Genomic DNA, 24,531 nt, shown 5'->3' on the forward strand with positions numbered 1-24,531 from the left:
CCCAGGAGACATTTCAGGAAAATGAAGTGGCGTTGAAAGCAAGTGAGAAAACCCCTTTGCTGGCCTGCTGGATGGATTAAAGGAGACTGCATACATCAGGCGATGACTAAAACAGGAGTGATGGCCCAGCAACAACACAGCTGGGTACCAAGCATCCAGCACCCACAGCCACTACATGCCAGGCCCTATACTCCACATAGCTGACCTCATTTTAGCCTCAAAACAGTCCCAAATGTAGGGTCAATTCCATTCTTTATTCAAGAAGTAGAGACTGAGACAGGCAGAAGGAACTCCCATCCCTGGCTCACTCCTCAAATGCCCACACTTCCCAAGAGTGTCCTGGGCCCAAGACGGGAGCAGGGAACTCAACGCGGGTCTCCTGTGTGGGTGGCAGGGGCCCAAGCAGGTGAGCCATGCAGTACACCTGCTGACTCCCTGGGTGTGCAGTGGCAGGAAGCTGGATTAGAAGTGGAGGCAGGACTCAAACTCAGGTACTGTGATATTTTAACTGTACGTTAAACCACGAGGCTAGACTCCCACTGCAGAAGGGGCCATTCTCATCTAAATTTCCAGACCAGGAAGTGAGGCTTCAACACATCGACTTGCTTTCCAAAAGCCACTGAACAAGCAGCTGCACCCCAGACCAGGAACTTAGCAGGTGTTTCATAAAGGCTACTTAAAGCTGAGTGTATGGGTAAAAGAGATAATAAACTATCAACATGCCCCTAAAGATGGATAACCAGGCACTATTTCCCAGGGAACAATAATAAACCTCCTTGTAGGGTTGTTGTTTTTTTTTTTTGTTTGTTTTTCTACACAGTCTGGCCTGTGTCTGTTGACATATGACCAATTAGGGACCAGAGCTACAGGGGATTTATTTCCAGAAAGAGACCCCTATCTTGTTGGCGGCCCGTCATAGATATGGCCAGTGGCATATGCCAAAGACAGGGACTGCCACTCGGTGAGCACACTCTATATGCCCAAGCTGAGCTACCAGTTCCTGTGGGCACCATCTTCCTGCACCCTCACCCTCAGGGGACAGAGGAAGGCCAACAATATGGGAATTAACGCAGCATGCCCGATAGCACAACTGAGGATAATGACAACACATTGTACGTAGACAGAAATACTCAGAAATACACACACTATGCATACAAGGATATAGTTAATGCCAGAACAAAATGATAAATGTGTGAGGAGATAAATATCACTTGAACATTGCACAAGATACATGCCTGTCAAACCAACCCATAATCCCCCATGCAGATGTGCAATTTTTTTTATGTCTTGAATTCTTTTTTTTTTTCATAGTCATTAGTCCCATGAATATTCAGTTTAAAAAAAAAAAAACACCCTGGACACCAAGATGTTTCTTCCTCTAAGCTCTCCTACCGCGGAGGACTTTGATGTCATAGCCTCCCTCTGCCACCAGCCTGGGCTCCTGCCTGAGAGCTGGCATCCCCCAGGAACCTGTGGGCTGATCTGGACAAAGACCAGGACCGGAAGTCAGGAGCGACTGGGCTGACATTCCTTTTTTTTTTTTTTTTTTTATTACAAAGTCGGATATACTGAGAGGAGGAGAGACAGAGAGGAAGTGGAGCTGCCGGGATTAGAACCAGCGGCCATATGGGATCAAGGCGAGGACCTTAGCCACTAGGCCACACCGCCGAGCCCCTGGGCTGACATTCCTGCCTACAGATCCAAGGAGGAAGGATGGAGCTGGGCAGGGTGCAGGTGTCTCCCGTGGGTGGCGCTGCATTCTTCCTGAGGTAAAACCACGACACACAAACAGAAACCAAGAGCTGCTTCCCAGGGCACGCACATCAGAGTGGCCCAAAGGGACACTGACAACAATAAAAAGAAAACGTTTTTTATTTAAAAGGAGTTGGGGGAGGATGTCCCAAGCAGATTGGAAACAGAGACAAATAGCTAGCCCAGGGAGTGAGCAAAGAAGCCAAACTCCCCCAGCAGGTCAGTGTAAGCATCTGCCCGCCCCCTCCCCCAGGAGAATGTCCCTCCCGAAATGACCCCCAGGCTTCCCCTGTCCAAGAAAGAGGATGACACTTCTGCTGACACAGAGAAAAATAAATCCCCATGGGCACACCCACACCAGAGGTGCCTCAGAGCTAAAATGGAAATGAGGTAGAGGAGACGATACCCTAACAAGCTATGGTCAAAGACCATCAGTCCACTGGCCCAAGCAAGGGTGTGTGAGAGTGAGTGTGTGTGTGTGTGTGTGTGTGTGTGTGTGTGTGTGTGTGTGTGTGAGGCACTGTATAGGCTCTGCCCCGCCTCCTGCATGTGACAGATACTAGTGCAGCGGGCTCGTCCAGCAGGAACCCCAGCTTCTGTCACCTCCTTTCAGGCACAACCAGGAGCTGTACACCTGCAACATGGAGGCAACATTCCGCGAGGAAGGGGTGAGCCCATGCACGTGTGTGTGTGTGTTTGCGCGCGCACACATGAGCTCACGTGAGTGTGTGGGTGCCTCTGGGGGGCTGGGGGATGCTGAGCAGCCCATCCAGACTCCTAACTTTCATCTGCTTCCTGTTAATTTGACTAGAGACCCCTGGGAACACTGTGCTCTGGCCAGGAGAAGCCCCGTGCCAACTCAATTACGCTTTTCTGTGCTTTTCCAGAACCTGGGTTCGCAAAACCTCCTGGCTTTTATCCTGCCTCTGCACACTGTTCTGTCATCCTCCCCGTCATCATCGCCGCCACCATCCTCATCCTTGGAGCCACGGTGGCTACGTTCCTACAGGAACTTCCTACAGTACTTAGGAAGGCCAGGCCACAGACTTCAATGGAGGGACGTGGGGAAGTGTGGTGGGAGACAGCTTTGAGGGTCACATCGAGGGGGTAAGGGCCAAACACACTGCCCACCATCCCCCTAGACACACAACCTCCCAGCCCCTGTGACGATGGCACCAAGGCTGAGAAAGCTGTACCTAGCACGAGTATGTCCGTCACCAGACAGAACCAAGAACATGTGCCAGTTGGGACCTGGCATCCGATGACCCTGCAATGCTGGCAGGTGATAAGTGCCCTCAAGAGAGAAGCCACACCTCCACAGTCCCAGGTCAGCCTGTGGTACAGGTGACCAGGGGGTGGCCTCCAGCCCCTTGCCTACAAGCCCATCCATTAGCCTGGGAAGCGTCTCCCCTGGGAAGAATAAAGGTAACACCATGCTTCCGTAAATGGCAAAGGGAAACCTGTCCCAAATTCTCAAAGATGTCACAAGGAGGGCCTAGTTGGCTACTTTTTCGCTCTGCTCCAAACACAAGGGATCAAAACAGGGGCTGCTGCTGTGGCATAACAGCTTAAGCCTCCACCTATAGCAACACACCCATAGTGGTGCTGGTTCAAATCCAGGTTGCTCCACTTCAGATCCAGCTCCCTGCTAATGCACCTAGGAACACAGCGGAGGACGGCCCAAGTCCTTGGGTCTCTGCACCCATATGAGAGCCCCGGAAGCAACTCCAGACTTCTGCCTTTGGATTGGCCAACCTCCAGCTGTTGTGGCCAGTGGGAGAGAGAACTAAGAAATGGAAGCTCTTTCTTTCTCTCCCTCTCCTTCTCTCTCTCTGTAAATATGTTTGTCAAATAAAAACAAGATTTTTTTTAAAGAAGGGAGGATCACCCACCCATGAGGTAGCAACTCCGTCAGGATCAGGTCTTGACTGAAGTCCCAGGTGCCACCCACAGCTATACACACACCCATGGCATGGGCTTCGCCGACTCCAGGCTCGTGTGGCCACTCAGCTCCCGAAGAATCTGCCTCCTGGAAGCTAAAGGCAGGATGGACGAGGCCAACACTGGTGTGGTTAGGGAGCAGGGGCTTGGCCCACTTGCCTGGGGTCACATGACCCCTAGTTCCAACAGGACAAGCAGCCCGGTCAGAGGCAAAAGCAGACATCCCACCGAACGCGGGGGACAGCACTCCGGGGCTAGCGCCTGGCCTTGTGGCAGAGACGTGGCTTGGAATGCCTGCATCCCATTCTAGAAGGCCTGGGTTTGCGTTCTGTCTCCACTTCCTATTCCCACTTCCTGCCAGTGTGCTTCCCACAAGGTGGCAGGAGACAACACAGGCACTGGAGTTCCTGCTACGCACAAAGGAGACCTGCGTGGAATTCCTGGCTGCAGGCGCTGGCCTGGCCCAGCCCCAGCTACTCTGGATAACTGGGCAGGGAAGCCCTAGGCGCCCACTGGAAGCCACAGCCCTCGTCAGTCAACAAGGAAAAGGGAAGCAGCAGCCCAGCCCCTCGGCAAGTGTGGCCCACACCTGCTTGACCCCTGTGTCCCAGTGCCAGGCACAAAGCAAGTCTCGCTGCTTCTCTTCAAAGCCACTTTGGGCACCTCCTGGAGCCACCCACATCTGGCCCAGATGTGTCCCCGTGGGGAGGAACCCACTCACTGCCCACAGTGTCCCTATCCCTGTTCCCTCTCCACGACCCATCTTCTCCCAGCTGCCATGGCAGGGAGGCAGGCGTGAGTCCCCCAAGCCCACGAAGGCTGTCGGAAGATGAGGGGAGCAGCAGGCTTTATCAAACCTGCCCCGGGATGTTCCGTGTGTCCATCAGAACTCAGCGCACACAACGGCCCTGCTGTACTGGGTCAGCCGTCCTCCTCCCTGTCCTCCTGGCAAGTTGAGGTACGCCTTCTCCGGAATCCTGTCCCCAGCACCCAAGTCCCCGCTTTCTCGTCTCTGCTAATGGAAAATTGTTGCGCAGCGCCCTCTGGTGGCCATATGTGACCATGTGCAGTCAAAGAGGACGTGGACGGGACGGAAAGGCACGTGTCTGCAGGCCGTCAGCTGCTGGAGTCGGACTTTCTCAAGCAAGCAGCCTCGGGTCCAAGGCAAAAACACACACAATAGATCTGGCCATTGTGCCCGTCTGAGGAGTGATTCGGCAGATGAAAGATCTCGATCTCCCCTGCCACTCTGCCTTTCAAACTAAAGAAGTCTTAAAAAAAAACAATCATAATTGAACCAAGCAAAAGGAGGCCTGAGTGAAGACCGTGGCTACAATGAAGCAGGGCGGGCCTGTGCTTCCCAGCAAGGCTGACTCGATCCTGGAACATTCTTGAAAGAGACAAGAGTAACCTTGGCCCAGAGCACAGGTTCTCCCCGCCGCCCAAGGCCTTCCCACCTCCACTGCACACACACTCTGCTTTTCCAAATTTGATTTTCACTCTACTTGGAAAGCAATGAGACAAACGGGACAAGAGGGAGAGAGGGAGATTGGTTGGTTCGCTCCCCCACTATGCCCTCAATGGCTGAAACCGGGCCAGACCAAAGCCAGGCATCCAGGATGCTACCCGTGCCCTGGGGCCACCACCTGCTGCCTTCCAGGGAGTATGGAGGCCAGAGATATTACAGGGGGGAAAATGACCACAGGCTAAATTAGAACTGAGGACCAGAGGCCCTGTGATGGACTGAATGCTTTTGTCTCCCCAGATTCACCTGCATGGTCCCTGGCTCAGTGCCCTTCACAGGAGGGCCCTGGGTGACTAACTGTGACTGAGCCGCATCCCCAGTCACAAGCAGCCAATGACCACAAGCAGGTGTCACAGCAGCCCCTGTCCTGCCACAGCTGGACCCGCTGCCTGGCACTCAGAGGTCTTCGCCTCCTGTTGCCCTGGGAGGCCTCACTCCTCGTCGGCCCTCACAGCGGTTCTCTGCCCTCGGCTGGCCCTCCCTGGCACAGACAGCAGCTCTAGCCCACTTCCTCTCTCTTGGAACACGGAAGTCCAGGCCTTATAGTGAAGCAACACGAGGGTGCTTTACACTCAACCCCAGTTGAACTACACCCCACCCAGCCCAACAAGGACTGGTACCCACGGCCTCTAAGGTAGGTGCAGCCCAGCCAACTACACATGGAACAGATCTCACGAGTGATGACAAAATGGTTACGTCACTAAGTCTTAGCGTGGCTTGCTGGAGACCCACGGGTCACAGGAACGCTCCACCTTCAGCCATCGAGGGGCCCTCTCTCAGTCCTTCAAGCCTCAACCTACCAACCCCCTCCCCAGAAAAGCCTCACTGTCACCTCTGTGTGTCAGCTTGGTGAAGCAACAGGCCTCCCCGACTCCCCCTCATACCAGCCTAGGCCCCGCCGTGCCAGGATTCTGCAGATGCAACTGACCAGTTAGCTTTCAGTGAGGGCGATTCGCACCCATTACCAGGGTGGGCTGATGGGACCCTGGAGGAGAGGAAATTGCCCCCAGAGAGAGCCACGTCAGCTCAGGCCCAAGAGGACAGCTGCATCACACAGGTACCAGGCTCGCCCAGCTGACCACAAAGCCAGTTCCTTACAACTGGTGTCTAACTCTGTTTATCCTACTGGCTCCAACTGAGCCGTGCCTCTGAGCACCCCATCACTGGAGTCAGGTGGCTAATTTACCGGACAGTTCAGGGCCAGCCCACACATCCGCAAGAGCAGATAGCTGGTCAACCTCCCCACTACTGGATTCCTGCTCCCTGCTACCCAGTGATGGGAAGGAGCCATGAGCCACTGCTGAGGGCGCATGCTGGCATCAGGCTCCCACAGGTGGTTAGAACAGGTGCCAACCGTGTACGGGAGGACAGAAGGGCTGGCCCGGGAGCACGAAGAACAGGCTGAGGCACGGGAGTCCCTGCAGGCCTTGGGGGAGGACACTCCTCTTCCTCTGCCAGCCCCCTGCCTTCCCCAAGTAGGAAGCAAATGGAACAATGGGGCCTCCAGGACCCCCTCCTTCTTCTGTGCTCCGTGGGGAGGGGGACTGTGCAGGGGAGTGGCTGTGGTGGGCTTCAGTTGGGAGGAAGAATCGGAGGCGGTGCTATTTCGGGAGCACTTCATATCCTGTTTTTCCTCCCGGGTGTTCGGGATGGGGCTCTTGCCAGGCAGCTCCCCCCGCAAGGTTCCAGAAGGATCTCTCTCACCCCTCCCATGTGCAGCCCCTCTTCCTCCAGACCCCTGCAGTGCAGGCTCCGGCTGTGGCCGCCGGACCCCTGCCTGAGTGCAGCTCCCACCCTCCCTGGCATGCCTGGGAGGGGCAGCCCCACCACTCTGCCCACTGTGCCCGGCTTGCCCCACGCTCCCTCCCACTACAAGGCACTGCTACCTCCAGGTGCTCCCACCTGAGCCCAGCAGCTGGCTCCTGGCTGCACTGGCCATGTGGAGAGTGAGTCAGTGGATGGAAGACCTCTCTCTCTTGTCTCATCATCTTGTCTTTCAAGTACATGTGCTGGGTCCCCACTCCAGGTCAGAATTCACACAATCAGATTCCCACACTGAAGGCAATTCCAGCTGTGTGTCTAGAGCCAGGGGCACCAACAGAAAACACGGTATGCCCTGCAAGAAGTCAGGGTCTGGGGGAGACTAATGCAGTTCCCATCCGAGGTGACGCTTTCCGTCAGGGTGAAGGACAGGACAACACAGAACGGGTGCGGCTCCCATGGTGACCAGAAGCTTAGCCGAGCTGTCCTTAGAGACAAGGACCTTAGCAGATGGCTCGCTACTTCCCTCTGGTGGCGATGAGCTAGAAGCACATCCAGCAAGCATTCCCGCAATTCACCCAACCTGGACAAGGTGGTGAACCTGCCGGCCTCAGAGGTCGCAGGGAGATGAAGAAATGAGCAAAGCTGTCTGCTGTGGCTGCTTGGTGACAGAAGAGCGCGATGCGTTCATTCATTCATTCATTCATTCATTCACTCACTCCACCATAGAATGTCTTGCAGTAGCAGTAAGCCCAACACAGTAGAGACCTTGCGGGTCCCTGGCCACATACAGCACGCTGTGGACAAGGCCAAGTGGTCAACTTGGTCTCAGGTCCAGGAATGGCCTCCCAGAGGACCAGACTTTGGGTCAGGCAGGGCAGGGCCATTCCAAGCCAAGGCTGGAGAGTATGCATGACCAATGTGCTGGGTGGCAGAAAGCCAGGGGAGGTGAGACATATCCCCTCAACAGCACCTGGTGGGGGTAAGGGTGCCAGCCAGCCTGGGGTCACTGCCAGCCTGGAAACCAGGCAGTGCGCAGGGTCTGGCGTGGCCCCTGACTGCCACAGCTTACAGTGCAGCAGAGGCCAGAGCCTTCTGTCCATAAACCCACTGCCAGACAAGCCTTCCTACAGAACTGGCAGACGCGGCTGACCCGGGACGCTCAGTCACCCCCTAACTGGGAGGACAGCCCTGTACCAAGCAGTCGCGGCCCAAAGCTCCCTCCCTGGGGAGAGGTGGAGCAGGCGAGGTGAAACCATGGGGCTCGGTGAGGCCTGTGTGTGCTCAGCCCAGCATGTGAGGCGTGACACGCGTGTGCCAGGTCAGTTCTAGCATCAGTGAATGACCGAGGACAGGACAGGGGAGGCCAGGAAGCACCTGCCTTATGGGTGGGAGGCACCTGGCATGGCAGTGAGGCTGCAGCCTCGGACACCCGCAGCCCCCACAGCAGGGCCTGGGCGTGGGTCTCGGCTCTGCTCCCGACCTCAGGTACCCAGCAGCGTGCACCCTGGTGGGAGGGGGACGCAGCAGCTGAAGGCACAAGGTCCCTGCCAGGCCTACGGGAGACTCAGCCTGGGTTCTGTGCTCCCGGTGTCACCGAGGCACAGCTTCAGACATTGCAGGCACTGGGTGAGTGAACCAGCCAACAGAAGAGCTCTCCTCCTTGTATCTACTGTTCTGCCTTTAATACCAAAGCAGCAAGCCCAGCGCAATAGCCTAGCAGTTAAATCCTCACTTTGCATCTGCCAGGATCCCATATAGGCACCAGCTTGTGTCCTGGCTGCTCCGCTTCCCTTCCAGCTCCCTGCTTGTGGCCTGGGAAGGGTAGAGGGTGGCCCAAAGCCTTGGGACCCTGCACCCTGCACATGGGAGACCTGGGAGAGGCTCCTGGTTTCAGACTGGCTCAACTCCAGTCATTGCGGCTGCTTGGGGAGTGAACCAGCAGATTGAAGATCTTTCTGTCTCCTCTCTCTAAGTCTGCCTTTCCAATAAAAATAAATCAATCTTTAAAAAACAGCAGGACACCCCACAGGACCACTGGAGGCCTCGCTGAGCCCAGGGCTGTCACGATGGCCACTCGAGTCCAGCTCCGCTCTCAGCAGCTTTGCTCAACAGAGTGGCATGGCTCAGATGCGAAGATGGGAACCTGGAAGGGCCACGAGGGCTCTACCAGCACACAGGCTGTGGGACAGGGGAGGGGCTGGACAGTATTGTGGCAGGGTTTTGCAGAAGCCTGAAGATACGGACACCTTTTGCTGAAGCAACCCCACACCCCTGAATTTGCTTTAAAGGAAAAGACACATTCATTCAGAGACAGCACTCCAGGGCAGCCAGGCGCAGCACTTGGCTATAAACCCCAGATAGCCAGAAACAGGAAGCTGGTTGAATACGCGGTGCTATGTTCAGGATTCCAACTTGGGGGAGGGGGGAGTTTGGCACAGGAGTTCTATCACCCCCTGGGGACACATGCATACCACGGGGCAGTGCCTGGTTTGAGTCCTGGCCATTCCATGTCCAACCCAGCTCCGTGGGGGGAGGTGGGGAAGCAGGTGATGGCTCAGGGAGTTTGCTCCCTGCCATCCACGTGGGAGACCCGGAGGAGCTCTGGGCTCCTGGCTTCAGCCTTCCCCAGCCCTGGATGCCCCTCGGCGCTCCCTGTAGCTGCATCACTCTTGCTGCTTTTCTTCGGACAAGAACGTTTGATGCTCTCACCCGCTGGTCTCTAACCAAGCATGCGCTGTCCAGCTCCATGCCGGCCTGTCCCTCCAGATGCTATGACCAATGCAAGACCATCACTCCCCAGGCCACCTCTGAGGGGACAAAATGCAACAGAGCACGGCCCACAAGAGGCTCCAACCCCTTGTTAGCTCTGAAGGGAACACAGAGTGGGACACCCCCTAAGATCGCAAGGTGCTTCTCCTAAGTGGACATGAGCCACTGTGGGTGCATGAAGGCTGGACATTGTGGACATTGTGGGTGCTGGACAACATGGACATTGTGGGTGCATAAGAGGGCTGAAGAAAAATGGGGAGTTCTGTGTGACGGGACACAGAAGCGAGCCTTGGAAGCCAACCAGCACAGACAGACCCAAAGACTTTCCCTTCATCAGTAACCCATGGGGGGAACTCAGAGAACCCATTCGCCTGCACCAAGGGGACAATGACGAAGTTCTGGCAAGGAGCCCTGGCCCAGGGAAGGTGCAGGCGGAGGAGGAAGAAGGCCACACCCATGGAAGCTCTGGCCCGCTGCAGACTGGGCTCTCGGTTCATTGCTGAGACGCCCGCCGGGTCAGTCGGGTGCACCAGGAGCACTCTACAACCTCTCTTTATAAAACTTGGTGAGCCTGCTGCCCATCGTTGTCGTCATGGTCATCACCATGACAGCAGACACTCCTGCATCTCCCACCACAGTGCCCACTCTACATCTGGCACATGCTCCCTACCAACACCTACCCGTGAGGGCAGCAGGGGAAGGCCCTGGCACGTGGGAGGCCCGGCCTGACCCAGCCCCAGCCGCTGTGGTCACTCAAGGAAGGCAGCAGCCAAGGGAAGCTAGCTCTGCCTCCATCCCTATTCTAATCTTTCCAGTAAATAAAACAATAAACATTTGTGGAATGCGAAGGAAGTCACATGTGGATACAGGAAGATGTTCTGTGACATATGACTCCGATTTACCGCAGCTTTTCAAATAAGTGAGAACCACTGATTGCCTGTAAACCCCCAGGGGCTACCAGCGGGCCAACAGGCAAGGGACACATGAGCTTTGCAGCTAGTCTCGGGTCGGGGGAGAGGGATGCCTCTCTTGGGCCATCCAGAAACAACCAGGACCCCTGCAGTTTCTCACAACTAGAAACAGAGCCGGAGGTAGTGGCATTCTCATCTACAGGAGGAATACAGGACAAAGACTCAGCCTCAATTCACAGTCCTTTTTGTGGTTGGCTGCAGCTGGAATCAGTACCTGCTCACAAGAAAGAAGACATGCAGGAGGGACCTCTGGCATCAACTGTCCACTGCCGGGGTTGCTGTGGGCTGCTGTCAGCCCCTGGGAAAGGCCTGTTCACAGCCAAGCGCACTGGTGCTGCAGACCGGTGTTCAACAGTGACACCTGGTGGTGGGAACCGACACAGCCGCGCTGGTGGATGGCCAAGCACAGACACAGAGGACCCCAGAACCAGTAGGAAAACCATGAGGCTGGAGGGAAGCAGGAAGTCTCAAGAGAAAGTCCACTGATGCCAGTGAACTGAGGCAAACAGGTGTTCAGGCAATGAACTTGGAAAGATGACAATATACTGGGACCCCACACTGATTGAACAAATCATAGGGTTATTGGAGAACTCATACAGAGACGCATAGAGATGGGCAAATGTAGAGTTATAGGCATACAATTTCAAATAAATGCTTATTAATAACCCCAATTCTGCTATATACAAGATGTATAGCCATCTGAGGGGAAGAATGATCCCAAAACACACACGGAAATCATGACAGCAGGTCCCTAGAGAATGAGGTTTGGGTAGTTATTTTCAAATCTGTGTTCTAATTTATGTTGCAACAAATATGCTATTTATGTTTTAAAAAAATCAGAAGCAACACACTGGCCCCAAACCAAACATGCCATACAAAGCCCTGGTCCCCTACGTTCCCTGAGTGTGTCCATATCAGGGTGCGAATCATCTAAGCACAAGTGCCCACGGCCTCAGCAGGTGGCCCCTGGGCAGACTCAAGGCCAGGCAGCCCAGTCTTCAATTGGGCCCTGAATCCGGGGTCTGTGGCGCTCCATTCTCACAGCCACCTTAGCCGCACAGGCACCATGCCCATGGCCCAGCTCGGCCCACGCACCGTGCCCATGGCCCAGCTCGGCCCATGCACCGTGCCCATGGCCCAGCTCGGCCCACGCGTGCCTGCAGCCCGCTCACCTGACAGCTGCACGTGCCGGAGGCAGGACAGCGAGGCGTTGAGGCGGGCGCACTCCTCGCGGTTGACTCCGTACTTCTCCACGGTCTCACACACCTGCTCATCTGTCATTTCCAGCAGGTCCTCCAGGCTCAGCTGGCCGGGAGAGATCTCCTAGGGCAGGGGACAGAGCAGGCACATCAGGCGGACACCAGGCACTCCCCGCTGTCCTATAGCAGTGACCTGGAGGGAACAGGGCTTGAGAGTGAGGGGCTGAATTCTGGGGTGGGGATGGGGACTCAGGGCCGGACCTGAACTTAAAGGGGGGTCTCTGGAAACCATAATGCTAAGGGAAATGAGCCAATCCCAAAAGGTTAAATACCACATGTTTGCCTTAATTTAAGATGATATGATGTTATGTATAAAATGTTATGTTATGAATGTTATATGTTGTATATAAACTAAAATTGAAGTGTAGGTGAGGTGGTCACAGAAAGTGGCTGGGAACTCGCATTTACTTTTAACATAATGGTTACTCATTACTATGTCAATTAATTCCATAATGATGTAAATTTTTGCTGATGGTATGTTGGAGCTTTCAATTGACTGGGATGATACTCTGCTGGCTCTGTCTTCAGACCAGAGAGGGTATACCTAAGAAGCCGTTGAACTTGACTGGACAATAAGATGCTGGACTCTATGTTTGGTATACGCTTGCAATGGGGGAATCTCAACTGAACTTGAGCTGTGGTTATGCAACAAGGTGGAGGAATCCACCATGGTGGGAGGGTTTGGGGAGGGGTGGGGAGAACCCAAGTACCTATGTAACTGTGTCACATAATACAATGTAATTAATGAAGCAAAAATAATAAATAATTAAAAGAAAAAAATAAAGGGGGGTCTCTAAGAACATGAGTGGGACACAGAAAAGGCAGGATTCCCACTGCACGTGTGTGGGGCTGGGGTCCCTTCATAGCTACCTATAACTGCCCACCTGTGTCTACATCTAAGAGAACAGGTGCACCTCAAACATCCCCCAACGTCTATACGGATACCCTATGGGTTGTTTACAGATAATAAATGCAAACATGTTCAAAGAGTTCTTGCAAAAAAAATTAAGTGGAAAAACTATGTTTATGGGAGTGCATGCAGTTTTTTCATCATATTCACTTCCATGAACTCTTGGAGACCCTGTGGATGCAGTCTGCAAACCGTGTGTGTGTGTGGTGTGTGTGTATGTTTGGATGTGTCTCCAGAACTTCCTGGGCCAGCACTGTTTTTGAGGTCTGTTACCTCCACACTGAGGGCTGTCAGTAGCGACACACTGTAATTCTAGGCCAGACCGTGGAGTACCACTGCCCTCTTGTGGCCACATTTGTGTATGGCAACAAAACACAGGTCGCACATCGCACTGTCAGCCAGAAGTACAAGATTTCTCCGCAAAACAGGAGTCCCGGCTCAACCAGTGCCTTTCCAACTGGACAAACCAGAGGCATTCTCCAGCTGGGCCACAAAACAGGGAGCCCCCGGCCCTGCAGGTGTACAAAGAACCCCATTTTGAGGGGGACGATTCCCGGCAAGGACTTGCCATTCTGCCGTAGGATTCACTTGCATGCCTGAATACACCTTAAAAACATTTTCAGTCTACACTGAAGCTTAGGGTTGCAAAAACACCCCCCAAAATGATGTTTTTATGACATTAAAAAATGCAGAAAGCGTGAACAAACCCAGGCCATATAAGCAGCTGCCCTTCTGCTGGAGGCCACGGGCATTGGGGTTCACCACCGCAGCTCACACGCCACGAGGGATGCCTGCACCCCAGATGTCCCAGCTGCTCCACTTCCCATCCAGCTCCCTGCCTGTGGCCTGGGAAAGCAGTCGAGGACGGCCCAAAGCCTTGGGACCCTGCACCTTCTTGGGAGACCTGGAAGAAGCTCCTGGCTCCCAGTTTCAGACTAGCTCAGATCTGGATGTTATAGCCCTTTAGGGGAGTGAACCAGCAGACGGAATCTTTCTCTAGGTCTCTCTTTCTCTCTGTAAATCTGCCTTTCCAATAAAAATAAATCATTCATAATAATAATAATAGTAGTAGTAGTAATAACAGCACTGGTTTAAGGGCTTTTCATGAATGTTCTTTCAGTGTCACAAAGATCATAGAAAGGAGGCGTGTGTGTGTGTGTGTGTGTGTGTGTGTGTGTTACGACCACCTGCAAACTAAGAACGCTTAAATCCAGGGGAGGGGTGGGGCTAGACCAGTCACTCAAGCTCACACAGCAAGGAAGTGGAGGAGCCAGGAGTTTGACTCCAAGCTGTGTCTCCTGAGCCTTCTAGGATCCCTGGTCCTTGGCCGAAGGGGGCCCTCTGGTGGACACCCGTGTGAACCGCAGCCTGAGAGCCGCATCCCCAGCTGATCCAGTCACTGGCCGGTGGCCTCAACCAGTGCCTGCAAGCCAGGTCAACGCCAAGGAGCCAAGCGGGGAGCTGGGCTGTCCCGGCCACCACCCCTAGACCAGAAATCAGCTCTTTCTGGGCAAAAATTCACTTTTCAAGTGAACCCAGAACACTGGACTTTTTTTTTTTTGCAAGCTCTTTCAGATTTTAAAATTCTGCTCAGAATACATGTTTGCAAATCACAGATTTTCCACCCCTGGCTGCTATGCTCCCCAAATGTCCCCAACTCCCCTCCCAGCTGGGGCCGGAGCTGGGCACCAGGAACTCAGCCCAGGTCTCCTTCAGACACCTGGGGCCTCGCAGCATCTGCCTGAGCAACAGATGGGGCTTGACCCCAGCCCCTCGGGTGTGGGACTCAGGCATTGCGGTCGGCATCTTCAGCACTGGGCCACGCGCTTCCATCCTTGTGGGCAGCCCCAACGCAGGAGCGCCACAGCTGGGTGTCGCTGTTGGAAACAGCAGCAGTGACCCCGACAAGCTGGCATTGCCGAACGCCACAAGGTGCCCTGTGAGAACTGGGTATCTCCAGGGGTCACCCCAGTCCATCACACCGGCTGCTTAAAGAAGGAACGCTCAATGTCCCCACCGTACAGCGGGGAGACTGCTGCCCTAAGACAGTGCAGCCAATACGGCTGAAGCTGAAGTCCACTGACACTGTGACGATTCAAACTTCCAATCACACACGCTAACCTCACTAACCTCACGTGCTCCATAGATACACGTGGCCGGAGGCTACTATGTCACACAGCACAAAGTTCTACTGGACAGCACTAGTCTAGGCAGCGAAGTGTCTGGGCTATGCTGACCTCATCATTCAGCAGGCAGCGCTGCAAGCACTAGAGCTACAGCCCCCACAAGCCTGTGGGGACAGCAGCGGACACCCACGTGCTGCCAGTGGCAGGTGCTTCCTGAAGAGGAGGGGTCATGCTGGGCACAGTCAGGGGAGTCACGGCACCAGGGTTGGTGGGGGGTATCTGCTGGGTGACAAGGGGCACAAGGGCCCAGGGCCACTTCCAGTCACCTCCAGGACCTCCTTGCGCACGTCCACGATGCGGAACCAGTGTCGCAGCTGGGGGAAGCCGTCCAGCTCGGCGTTGCGCTCCTGCAGGGCCACCTTCTTCTTGCAGGACAGCTGCCGGCTGAAGTACTTGACCAGCTTGCTCTGCGGGGACACAGACGGGGTCAGAGGCGTGGCCGCAGGGGGTGGGAGCCAGCAGTTCTTTTCCACCCATCCCCACCCCGCTCCCAGCCCAGCCAACTCCAGTTCAGTGACAAGGAGGCCTGGGAAGGGCTTGGAGCGTGTATCCCCCCAGAGTGTTTGAGGGCTGGAAGCTTGGACCAGCTTGGTCCAGGTGATGGGATTGACAGGTGAAGGGTCTTTAAGAACCTTCTAGAAGGCCATAACATCATGGCGGCATCTTGCTTAGGATTCCTTCATGCAGGACTCGCAAGACCTAAGTTCATTTTCATGAGAACGCATGTCAGGTCCTGGCAGCTGCTCTATCACCCTGTGACACAGCCAGGGGGGCCTAACCAGGATCCCAATGCCACACCCTGTGACACAGCCAGGGGAGCCTAACCAGGACCCCAATGCCACACCCTGTGACACAGCCAGGGGGGCCTAACCAGGACCCCAATGCCATGTTTTGCATTTTCAGCCCCCAGAATCATGAGCTGAGTAACTTCTTCTTTATAAAGCACCCAGCCTTGAGCACTTTGTTATAGTTACCCAATGCAGGCAAAGACCACGGTGAGCGAGCAGGCAGGCTCCAGCGCTGGCTGGGCTGGGCTGTGTTCACTGGCTGGGTACGGGGTGAGCGGCGTGCCACAGGGAGACCCCAATGCTGCAAGCGCAGCTACATGTACCCTCTCCCCCCATAACTGCACCTCCACCACTCACTCCACAGACACCCCTCCTGTGCGGTCATCCCTGCGCCAAAGACATCCCTTCACACTGCAATGGCAAAGGACTTAGAGAATCCCGTGACCGTCAGCAGGACGGCTGCACGACACCCTGGCCACACGAAGGCGCTCTCTGCAGCTGTGAGGATGGCTCCAAGACCGACCCCAGGACACGCTGCTGAACAAAGATCCACACTCTGCCCCATGAGAGCAAAATGTCCCCAGAAATGCTGAACCGTAACAGCCAAGACCCTCTGGAAGGATTCTAATCCCCCAGGGAAGGGAAAAGGCTTAGTAGGGGGGAAGAGGTTTAGTGGGGGGGAAGAGGAGGTGAGTCTAGTATTTAAACCCTTTTGCAAGCTGGCAGGAGGGCACAGTAAGAAGAGCTTTCCTCCTATGGTACCAGCATTCCACATGGACACTGTTTCATGTCCGGGCTGCTCCAAGATGGGCCTGCAGGCATCCCAAGCACTAATTAACCACTACTCCTGTTTGTTCATTTTTAATCACTGACTGTGAGGCTGGGATTCTGAGCCCATTTTAGGGGTAGGAAAAATAAGGCTACTGAAGTGAGGGGACACAGTTTTCAGCCCAAAGCTCCCTCTCTTGCAAGAGGCCACATACACTCTGTGCTGCTCGTGGTCCCTTCCCACGGAAATGGGAAGGAGAAATGAGTTTCTGAATTCTGCCCCTGGGGGGCCACTTCGGCTCTCTGAGCCCCCACTTTGCTCACCTGGAAAATGGGCATGTGTCACCGTCCCCCACAGGCTGGCTGAGGTAGCGCCTGCAATCCCATCTACGCAGAAGTCCGGCTTAGCCTTGACCCCTAGCCCCTCTCTGAGTGTGCATGGCCATATCTGCTGAAGGATGGTGGCAGTTCCTTCAGTATCACCCACAGTCTGGAATCTTGCACCTGCCCTGGGACCAGAAACAAGAGGTGTCCCAACTACAATGCATTGAGTGGAAGGGGTAGTTTTAGCAAGCAGGTGAAATGAGAAAGACGGGGACGTGTAGCAGGGCAGCCTGAGGTCCCAGCCTTCCCCTGGGCACACAGCGGCACAAGAAGCACCTGTGGAGGTAAGAGCGTGTTGAGCGGAACAGGAAACCCACAGAAAACAGCCAGTAGGTGCAGGTGAAGCTGCACCGGGCACAGGACCCACTTGGGGATGCTGGCAGCCGGCCCCTCTCACCGTGCCCAAGGGCAGAGGGGACCGTGCCCTGCTAAGCAGGGAACCGCTCCAGGCTGGCAGTGCGCTGCCCGACTGGACATTGCCACCTCAGCCTGGTCAATGACCCCATGGGACAAAGGTGAAGATTAAGGCCCGGAAAGGCTCCACAATTTGCCCAAAGCCACCAATTATCTCAATGCCACATTCAGACAGGACTCTAGTCAAAACAGCTCCTCTTCATCGACAATGAACTTCAGGGTCTTTTGCCAAGTGAAACGACATAGTGAGCACAGCAGGAAATAAGGAATCACAGGGGGGCGGCGGCATAGCCTAGTGGGCTAGGCTTCTGCCTAGAGTGCCAGCATCCCATATGGGTGCCTGTGTGAGGCCCATCCAGCTGCCTGCTTGTGGCCTGGGAAAGTAGCTGAGGCCCAGCCCAAAGTCTTGGGACCCTGCACCCATGTAGGAGACTCAGAAGAAGCTCCTGGCTCTTGGCTTTGGATTAGCTCAGCTCTAGCCAGTGCAAAAATGGGGGGAGTGAAGCAGTGGATAGAAGATCTCTTTCTGTGTCTCTCCTTCTCTCTGTCTCTCCTCTCTCTGTAACTCTGCCTTTCAAATAAAAATAAAATGAATCTTAAAAAAAAAAAAAAGATGGAGTCCCACTTGTTGGACAGAGAACACACTCGTGCCTGCGAGTGCGAACCTATGCCCGTGTTCCCACACACAGACATGAGAAGGCAATCTAAGCTCCCCGCGTCTGTGAGTGCACAACTCCTAGGCATGTGTGTCCCCATTTTCTGTTATCATTCATGACACATCTCATGAAAATCAGACCTTTGCCAGAATAAAGACATGTGCGTTCTCTTTTAGGTCAGCCATCCCCATTGACCAAGTCCTAGACATGTCTATACACTCCAGGCATTCTGCTAAGCCTTCAATATCCAGTATCTCATGCATCTGCCACAGCTGCCCCAGCCACACCGCTCCGACAGATGAGGAACCCGAGCGTGATGCAGCGTAAGCACCTCTCCTAAGACCCACAAAGGTTATTCCCTCAATCTTCTGGAAGATTCTATTAGCAGGTAAACTTTCAGAGCCATCTCTCAGGAGGCCCCGCAGTTGGTACAAGTAAGGAGATGGTGGTGAGTTTGCCGGCAAACATGAGAACTCTGCATCCACTGCTTATTATATAACGAAAGCAGCTTGCGTCTCCCACGAGCTCTGCTTATCCAAGTCCTTGGGCAATAAGACAGAGCCAACACTCCACTTCAGGAACCCTGGGCAAGCGGCACCCCCTTCCCGGGCCGCACAACAAGGATGGAGCAGCTCCAAGCACAGCCACCACCAGTCCAGGGAGCCCAGGGACAGCCTGGTAAGCCCCAACCACAAGACCACATGGACAGAGGCCGAGCACAAGGGCAGCCAAGTTCAGGGTGGACATCAAGGATGCCAACTGAAGGCAGGAGTCCCTTGCCAAGCAGTGTTCTCCCATTGCAGGACCATGTGCGGAACAAGTCAGCGTTTACTCTGAGAGTAACCAAGATTCTCACTCATTCATTAAGAACTTCAGTCGCTCATCCAAGTACACAGACCTGGAGATATGAGATTGGTGGCACAGGGCCAGTGTGGTGGTGTAACAGGCCAGTTCCTTGCCTGAAGTCTCAGGATCTCATACGGGCACTGGTTCATGTCCTGGCTCCTCCACTTCTGATCCAGCTCCCTGCTTAGGGCCTGGGTACGCTGCAGTGGATGGCCCAAGTCCCTAGGCCCTGCAACCATGTGGAAGACTCAGAGACTCCTGGCTCCCAGGTTTTGGATCAGCTCAGCTCCAGCCATAGCAGTCAGTTGGGGGAATGGACCAAGATCAGTGGAACAACACAAATGCTCTAAGCACGGCAAGGTCAGGTGATGCCTGAAGACAGGTGCTGAACCCTTTAAGTTCAGCCACTGAAAGCCAGCATTTCAGAGAGAGATCTTCCACCCAGTGGTTCATGCGCAAAGGGAGTGTAGTGATTGAATCCAGGAACACGGAACTCCATCCGAGTTTCCCACGTGGCTGACAGGAGCCCAAGGACTTAGGTCATCTTCTGCTGTTTTCCCAGGCACGTTATTAGAGGGGAGCTGAATGAGAAGCCGAGCAGCCAGGACTCGAGCCAGCATCCACACACAATGCCGGGGTCACATGCAGACTATGGCTTAAACTGCCACACCACACCAGCCCAAAGACAGCTTTTCTACAGACTTATCAAGAGACCTGCATGATCTCGCCATTCAGGTCTGACCTCCCAGCACAGTGAGTTTCTAGAAGGTTTCTTAATCCGTTAAGTGCGTTACTTTCCAGAGCGGTTCCCAAGATACCTCATTGTCTGAGTACCATGACAAGGCTTCATGTTAGTTACTATTCTCCTTCCTGCCCAAGGTCAAGGTCACCAAGCTAAAGGGTGGGAATGGGTGTGTGGTCCAGGGGGTAAGATACCTACAGCTCACAGCAGATTACCTGGGTTTGGCACCCAGCTCCAGTGCCTACTAAATTCCTACTTCTGCAGATGCTGGGAGGCAGTGGTGACAGGATAGAATCAATCAGTCGATCGATGAATCTTTCTGCTTCCAAATCAACAAAAATGAAGATCAGATGCAGCAGTACGGACAGCACTAAGGGGCAAGATTAGAACTCAGGGAGTCGACATGGTGGTGCAACAGACTACACCTCCACCCCGTGCTGCCAACATCCCATATGGGTGCCGGAGTGTATCCCAGCTGCTCCACTTCTGATCCAGCTCCCTGCTTATAGCCTACGAAAGCAGCAGAGGATGGCTCAAGTTCTTGCCGGGTGTTTACCTGCAGGTGGTGTCAGGAGTGTTTAGGTCGCCCTCAGTTCATGTGGAGCCGAGCAGCAAAATAACTCAAAAACCACACCTCCAAAACACAGACACACAAGACTCCTTGCCTTGGCACGCCCACAAGCTCTAGGTTGGGTGGGGTGGAATAAGCCCCAGGGGTGCTGGAGCTGCGCGGCCTGCCTGCGGGCAAGAGCTGGCACCTAGGGCTGCAGTTCTCCATCTCCACGCCAGGGGGCAGTCTGGCAGCTTCCACGGAGGATAAGACTTTTTTTTCAGGTTTTCCTCTGTAGGTGCACCCCACGGCCTGAGTACTATACTCAGTATTAGCACGGTGGTAAATTTAACAGCACAAACAAATAAACAAAACAAAAACAAAAAAGCAAAAGGTCAAGACATGTGACAGAGCTAAAAATGATCCTGTCTGAAATCCTTAAACAGGGAAATTTTCATTAAACTAAGCCCAGAGACTGGTGGGCAAGGCTCTGCAGTTTGGTTTGCTAGGGCTCATAACCATCACTCTAGGAGTGCCTTCCTTACAAATGTGCTTATTCTTATTTATTTGAAAGGCGGGGGGGGGGGAAGAAAGGTTTTCCACCTGCTGGTTCACTCCCTCAAACGCTTACAACAACCAGGAGTGAGCCAGATCAAAGCGGAAGGAGGGAATTCAGTCTGGGTCTTCCATGGGGGCAGCAGGGACTCAAGCACTTTGTCCATCACCTGCTGTTTTGCAAGCGTTTGCACCTTAGGACTCAGAAAGGGGGCTGGGACTTGAACCCGGGCACTTCAGTGCCAGAGACAGATATCTCTACCGCTGAACCAAATTCCTGCCCGTTAGGTGTTTCTTCTCGAGGGTAAGTGGAGGGCAAGGGTCTCCAGGAACATCTTGGCTGTACCTGGCCCTTCCACGCAGTCCTCTCTGGGACCCACTCCTCACAGTGTCCCCACGAGACTCACGAGAAAACTTTGGTTCAGGACATGACAGTCAGGAATAAAGGGGCCAGCTCCGGGGCCCTGGGCACCCCTCAGATCTGCCTGTAACATCCCATCATGGCCGCCTTCTCCTTGGCAGCAGTCACCTGCCAGCCACCTGGCAGCCAACAGCTCAAAGCCCTGAAGCCACAAGGTTCAGTCCTTGCCCGGTCCTTCCCCGGCCCAGGGTTTCTGGCCCACGTGGCCTCTCCACTGCCTTCACCATCTCCTTTCTGACCACCCTGGGTGTCACCATCACAGCACCCTGTTGTCTTCCCCGCTAGCACTCTGCTAGTTCACATGATTAGCCTGTTTATTGGTTTCCATGGTAATGCCTTCCCACCACCACACCCCCATCAGCACGGCAGCCCAGGAGTGCCTGGGTCTCTCCCTGGCATCAGATCCAGGCCTCGTACACAGTCAGTGCTTAATACAACTTCCTGGGCCTTTTTGCTTAGACCAGCATCATTGCCAACTCCTTTCCAGCAGTGCAGCATCTTCAGGACTGGGCCTGGCTGTGCGGAAGGCTCCCGGGTTATCACACCCCACAAGGGTAGTGACATAGCCGTAACCACAGCCTGTGCCTTTCCATGGTTGCCTGGGAGACCATTGTCATAACATCCCCGGCACTTGCTCACTCGCTCGCTTGGTGGGGCCAGCTGACAGGCCAAAGCACTATTTCATTGGTAAACATCTCCAGTCACCCAGCAATTTACAACCACAGACAAATTTCCCACTCAGGGTGGGCTGCAGGTCTGGGGGAAATACCTTCCCTCTTCCCCGGCCCTGGAGTTCACACAGCACAGGACCACCGGCCGCCCAGGTGGAGGGCACCTCCAGGCTGGGGCCCTTCCCCTGCTCCAAGGATGCTGGCAGCCAGGTGAGGCTCTGTGTCATCTCTGCCAGGGACGGGCACATGTAAGAGTTTGGGCAAGGCACATGCCTAAGGAACACTCGCTAGATGGCAGGCCTGGTAGAAATATTCTGAACATATTCACTGTTACAAACGCTGACACTGATGCTGTAATGATACACTGTTACATATTTACACTGTGTCTAAATTGATACTGTTATATAGTCATATGGTCACAGGACATCACGGATGAGAATTCATATATAATGTAGAACCTGAAACACACCAATATCATATATTCCTCTGCAGCATATATGTTTTGAATATGTTATCTATTTAGAATAAAAATGGCACCTACGACCTTTTGGATGCCAACCTGTGCTGACTGCCACTGGGCGCGTCTTCATCCTTAGCATCATGAGCTAAGTTTCACTGAGCACTTGCTAAGCATTTTGTTGATACGATGTGTTCATCACAGGCACTCTAAGGGCTAAGAATCCATTTTATTCCCATTTGACAGTTAAGAAAACAGAGGCTATGGGCAACAATGTAACTTTGCCTAAAGCCACAAGGATAAATAAGCAGAAACAGGGAGGCTGCCCCAGGCTTGTCCCCATCCTCTCTCCCCACCTGCTGGTGGCAGAACTACCTGGGGAGCTTGTTAAAAATATCCTGGCGGAGCCCCTGCCTCTGCCCCAGCCCAAAGCTACCAAACTGGAGACTCCAGGGGATGGGGGGGCTTCTCCCAGATGACTCCAAGAGAGGTCCCAAGTTGAGAACCGCAGTGTTCAGCCTTTGCCAGCAGCCCTATTAGAGAACACTTGGGTCAGAGTCATTATTGTCACTGCAGCGCCAATTAGGCCAAGGGAGAGAAGACGGAGTCTGGGGGTGGGCGTGGGGAGGGATTTGGGAGCAGGCAGTCATGAGCCAGGCCTAGAAGAGACGGACAACCCTAAAAAGAAGGAGTGGAAGAAGCGGCTTGAGACCAGAGCAGCCGCCAGTCCGGGCCAACTCCAGTTTAAAGTGATGACCCTTGTCGTGGTTCTTGGCACCAGCAGATGTCTCTAAGAAAAGCAAATAAATAACCCAGACTTTGGGCCAGGGCTGTCGTGGGCAGTGAATTTCCTGGAAAATCAAACTTCTACATATGCCCCATGTGATGCTCAGGGTTGTCCCTCGGCACAGTACCACTTCAGCCTGCGTTTCATCCGCACGCTGCCTGGCTGTGAGGTGAACAGGAATATTGCCAAGAGTTGGTTTCAGCCTGGTCCCATCCTGACTGACATGGACATCTAGGGAGATACTTAGTGGATGGATGCTTTCTCTGTCCTTCAAACATATAAACTCTGCCTGTTGTTTTTTTTTTTTTAAGATTTATTTCTTTTTATTGAGAAGTCAGATTCATAGAAAGGAGAGACCAAGAAAGATCTTCACTCCCCAAGTGACCGCAACAAGCTAGAGCTGAGCTGAGCTGAGCTGAAGCAAGGAGCCAGGAGCTTCTTGTGGGTCTCCCATATGAGTGCAGGGTCCCAAGGCCTTGGGCCATCTTTGACTGCTTTCCCAGGCAATAAGCAGGGAGCTGGATGGGAAGTGGAGCAGCCAGAATACAAACCGGCGCCCATATGGGATCCCAACACATGCAGTGCAAGGATTTAGTCACTAGGTTATTGCTCTGGGCCAAAACTGTGTTTTAAAAATATAGATACCAGGACCAAATCCCATCTGGAAAGCCTGCAATATCCTAATACGCAAAGTGGACTATGCATGGCTGTTCTATCTAAATGATACAAAACCACAGTTAACTCTCAAATAATCAGAACAAACTGCCCCAAGGCCAGACAACATGCAACCTATTTCTGCAGGGCACACAACATCATCAACAGCTACATTAAACTAACTAGCCACGCTCTGACCTCAGCGGCTGCTGTCCAATGGGAGGAGCTATGAAGGATCAAGATCCTACAGAGTAAACCACAGCAACACCTATCCTGGGAAGAGAAGCACCAGAATTCCTCCTCCTCCTCGCCCCCAGCCCCAGCCACCTGCTCCCACCCCGCTCATCATGTTGAGCTTCGTCAGCACCTAATGGGGCAGCGGCAGCACAGGACTTAACCATACAGGAAAACTGCGCACACACACAACACTTCTCAGGCTCCCCTCTCCATGTGCACCAGGCAATGCCCAAGCTGCCTAGAGCTGGAGGAATGAGCCCAGCTGTGCATTCCTGGGGCTCTAACTTCACCTGCCTGGGGGTGGGTTCCTACAGCCTCGAGTGCACTCCCAGAAGTCCCGTTGGATGCAGATGGCAAGGACCAGGCTCAGAAAGGCCAAGGGGCTCCTCCTAGGATAACACAGCAAAGAGTAGCCTGGCTGGACCTAGAATAATCCAGACCACTCCAGAACCCAGGAGTCATTACTGTCACGGTTTGTGGAGCTCTTACTAAACACAGGGCACCATGCGGAGTAATTCTCTCTT

At 54.0% G+C, this 24,531-nt stretch overlaps 1 protein-coding gene across 1 annotated transcript in view; it reads right to left on the bottom strand.

The window, feature by feature from the left end:
• Nucleotides 1-24,531, bottom strand: part of KSR2 (kinase suppressor of ras 2) — a 305,100-nt gene that overhangs the window by 231,612 nt on the left and 48,957 nt on the right. Inside the window, 2 exon segments of the mRNA XM_058656700.1 lie at nt 11,895-12,045; nt 15,344-15,484. Of these exon segments, the coding sequence (XP_058512683.1) occupies nt 11,895-12,045; nt 15,344-15,484 (292 nt within the window).

The sequence above is a fragment of the Ochotona princeps genome, chromosome 29, assembly GCF_030435755.1.
Source record: "Ochotona princeps isolate mOchPri1 chromosome 29, mOchPri1.hap1, whole genome shotgun sequence".
NCBI lineage: Eukaryota > Metazoa > Chordata > Mammalia > Lagomorpha > Ochotonidae > Ochotona > Ochotona princeps.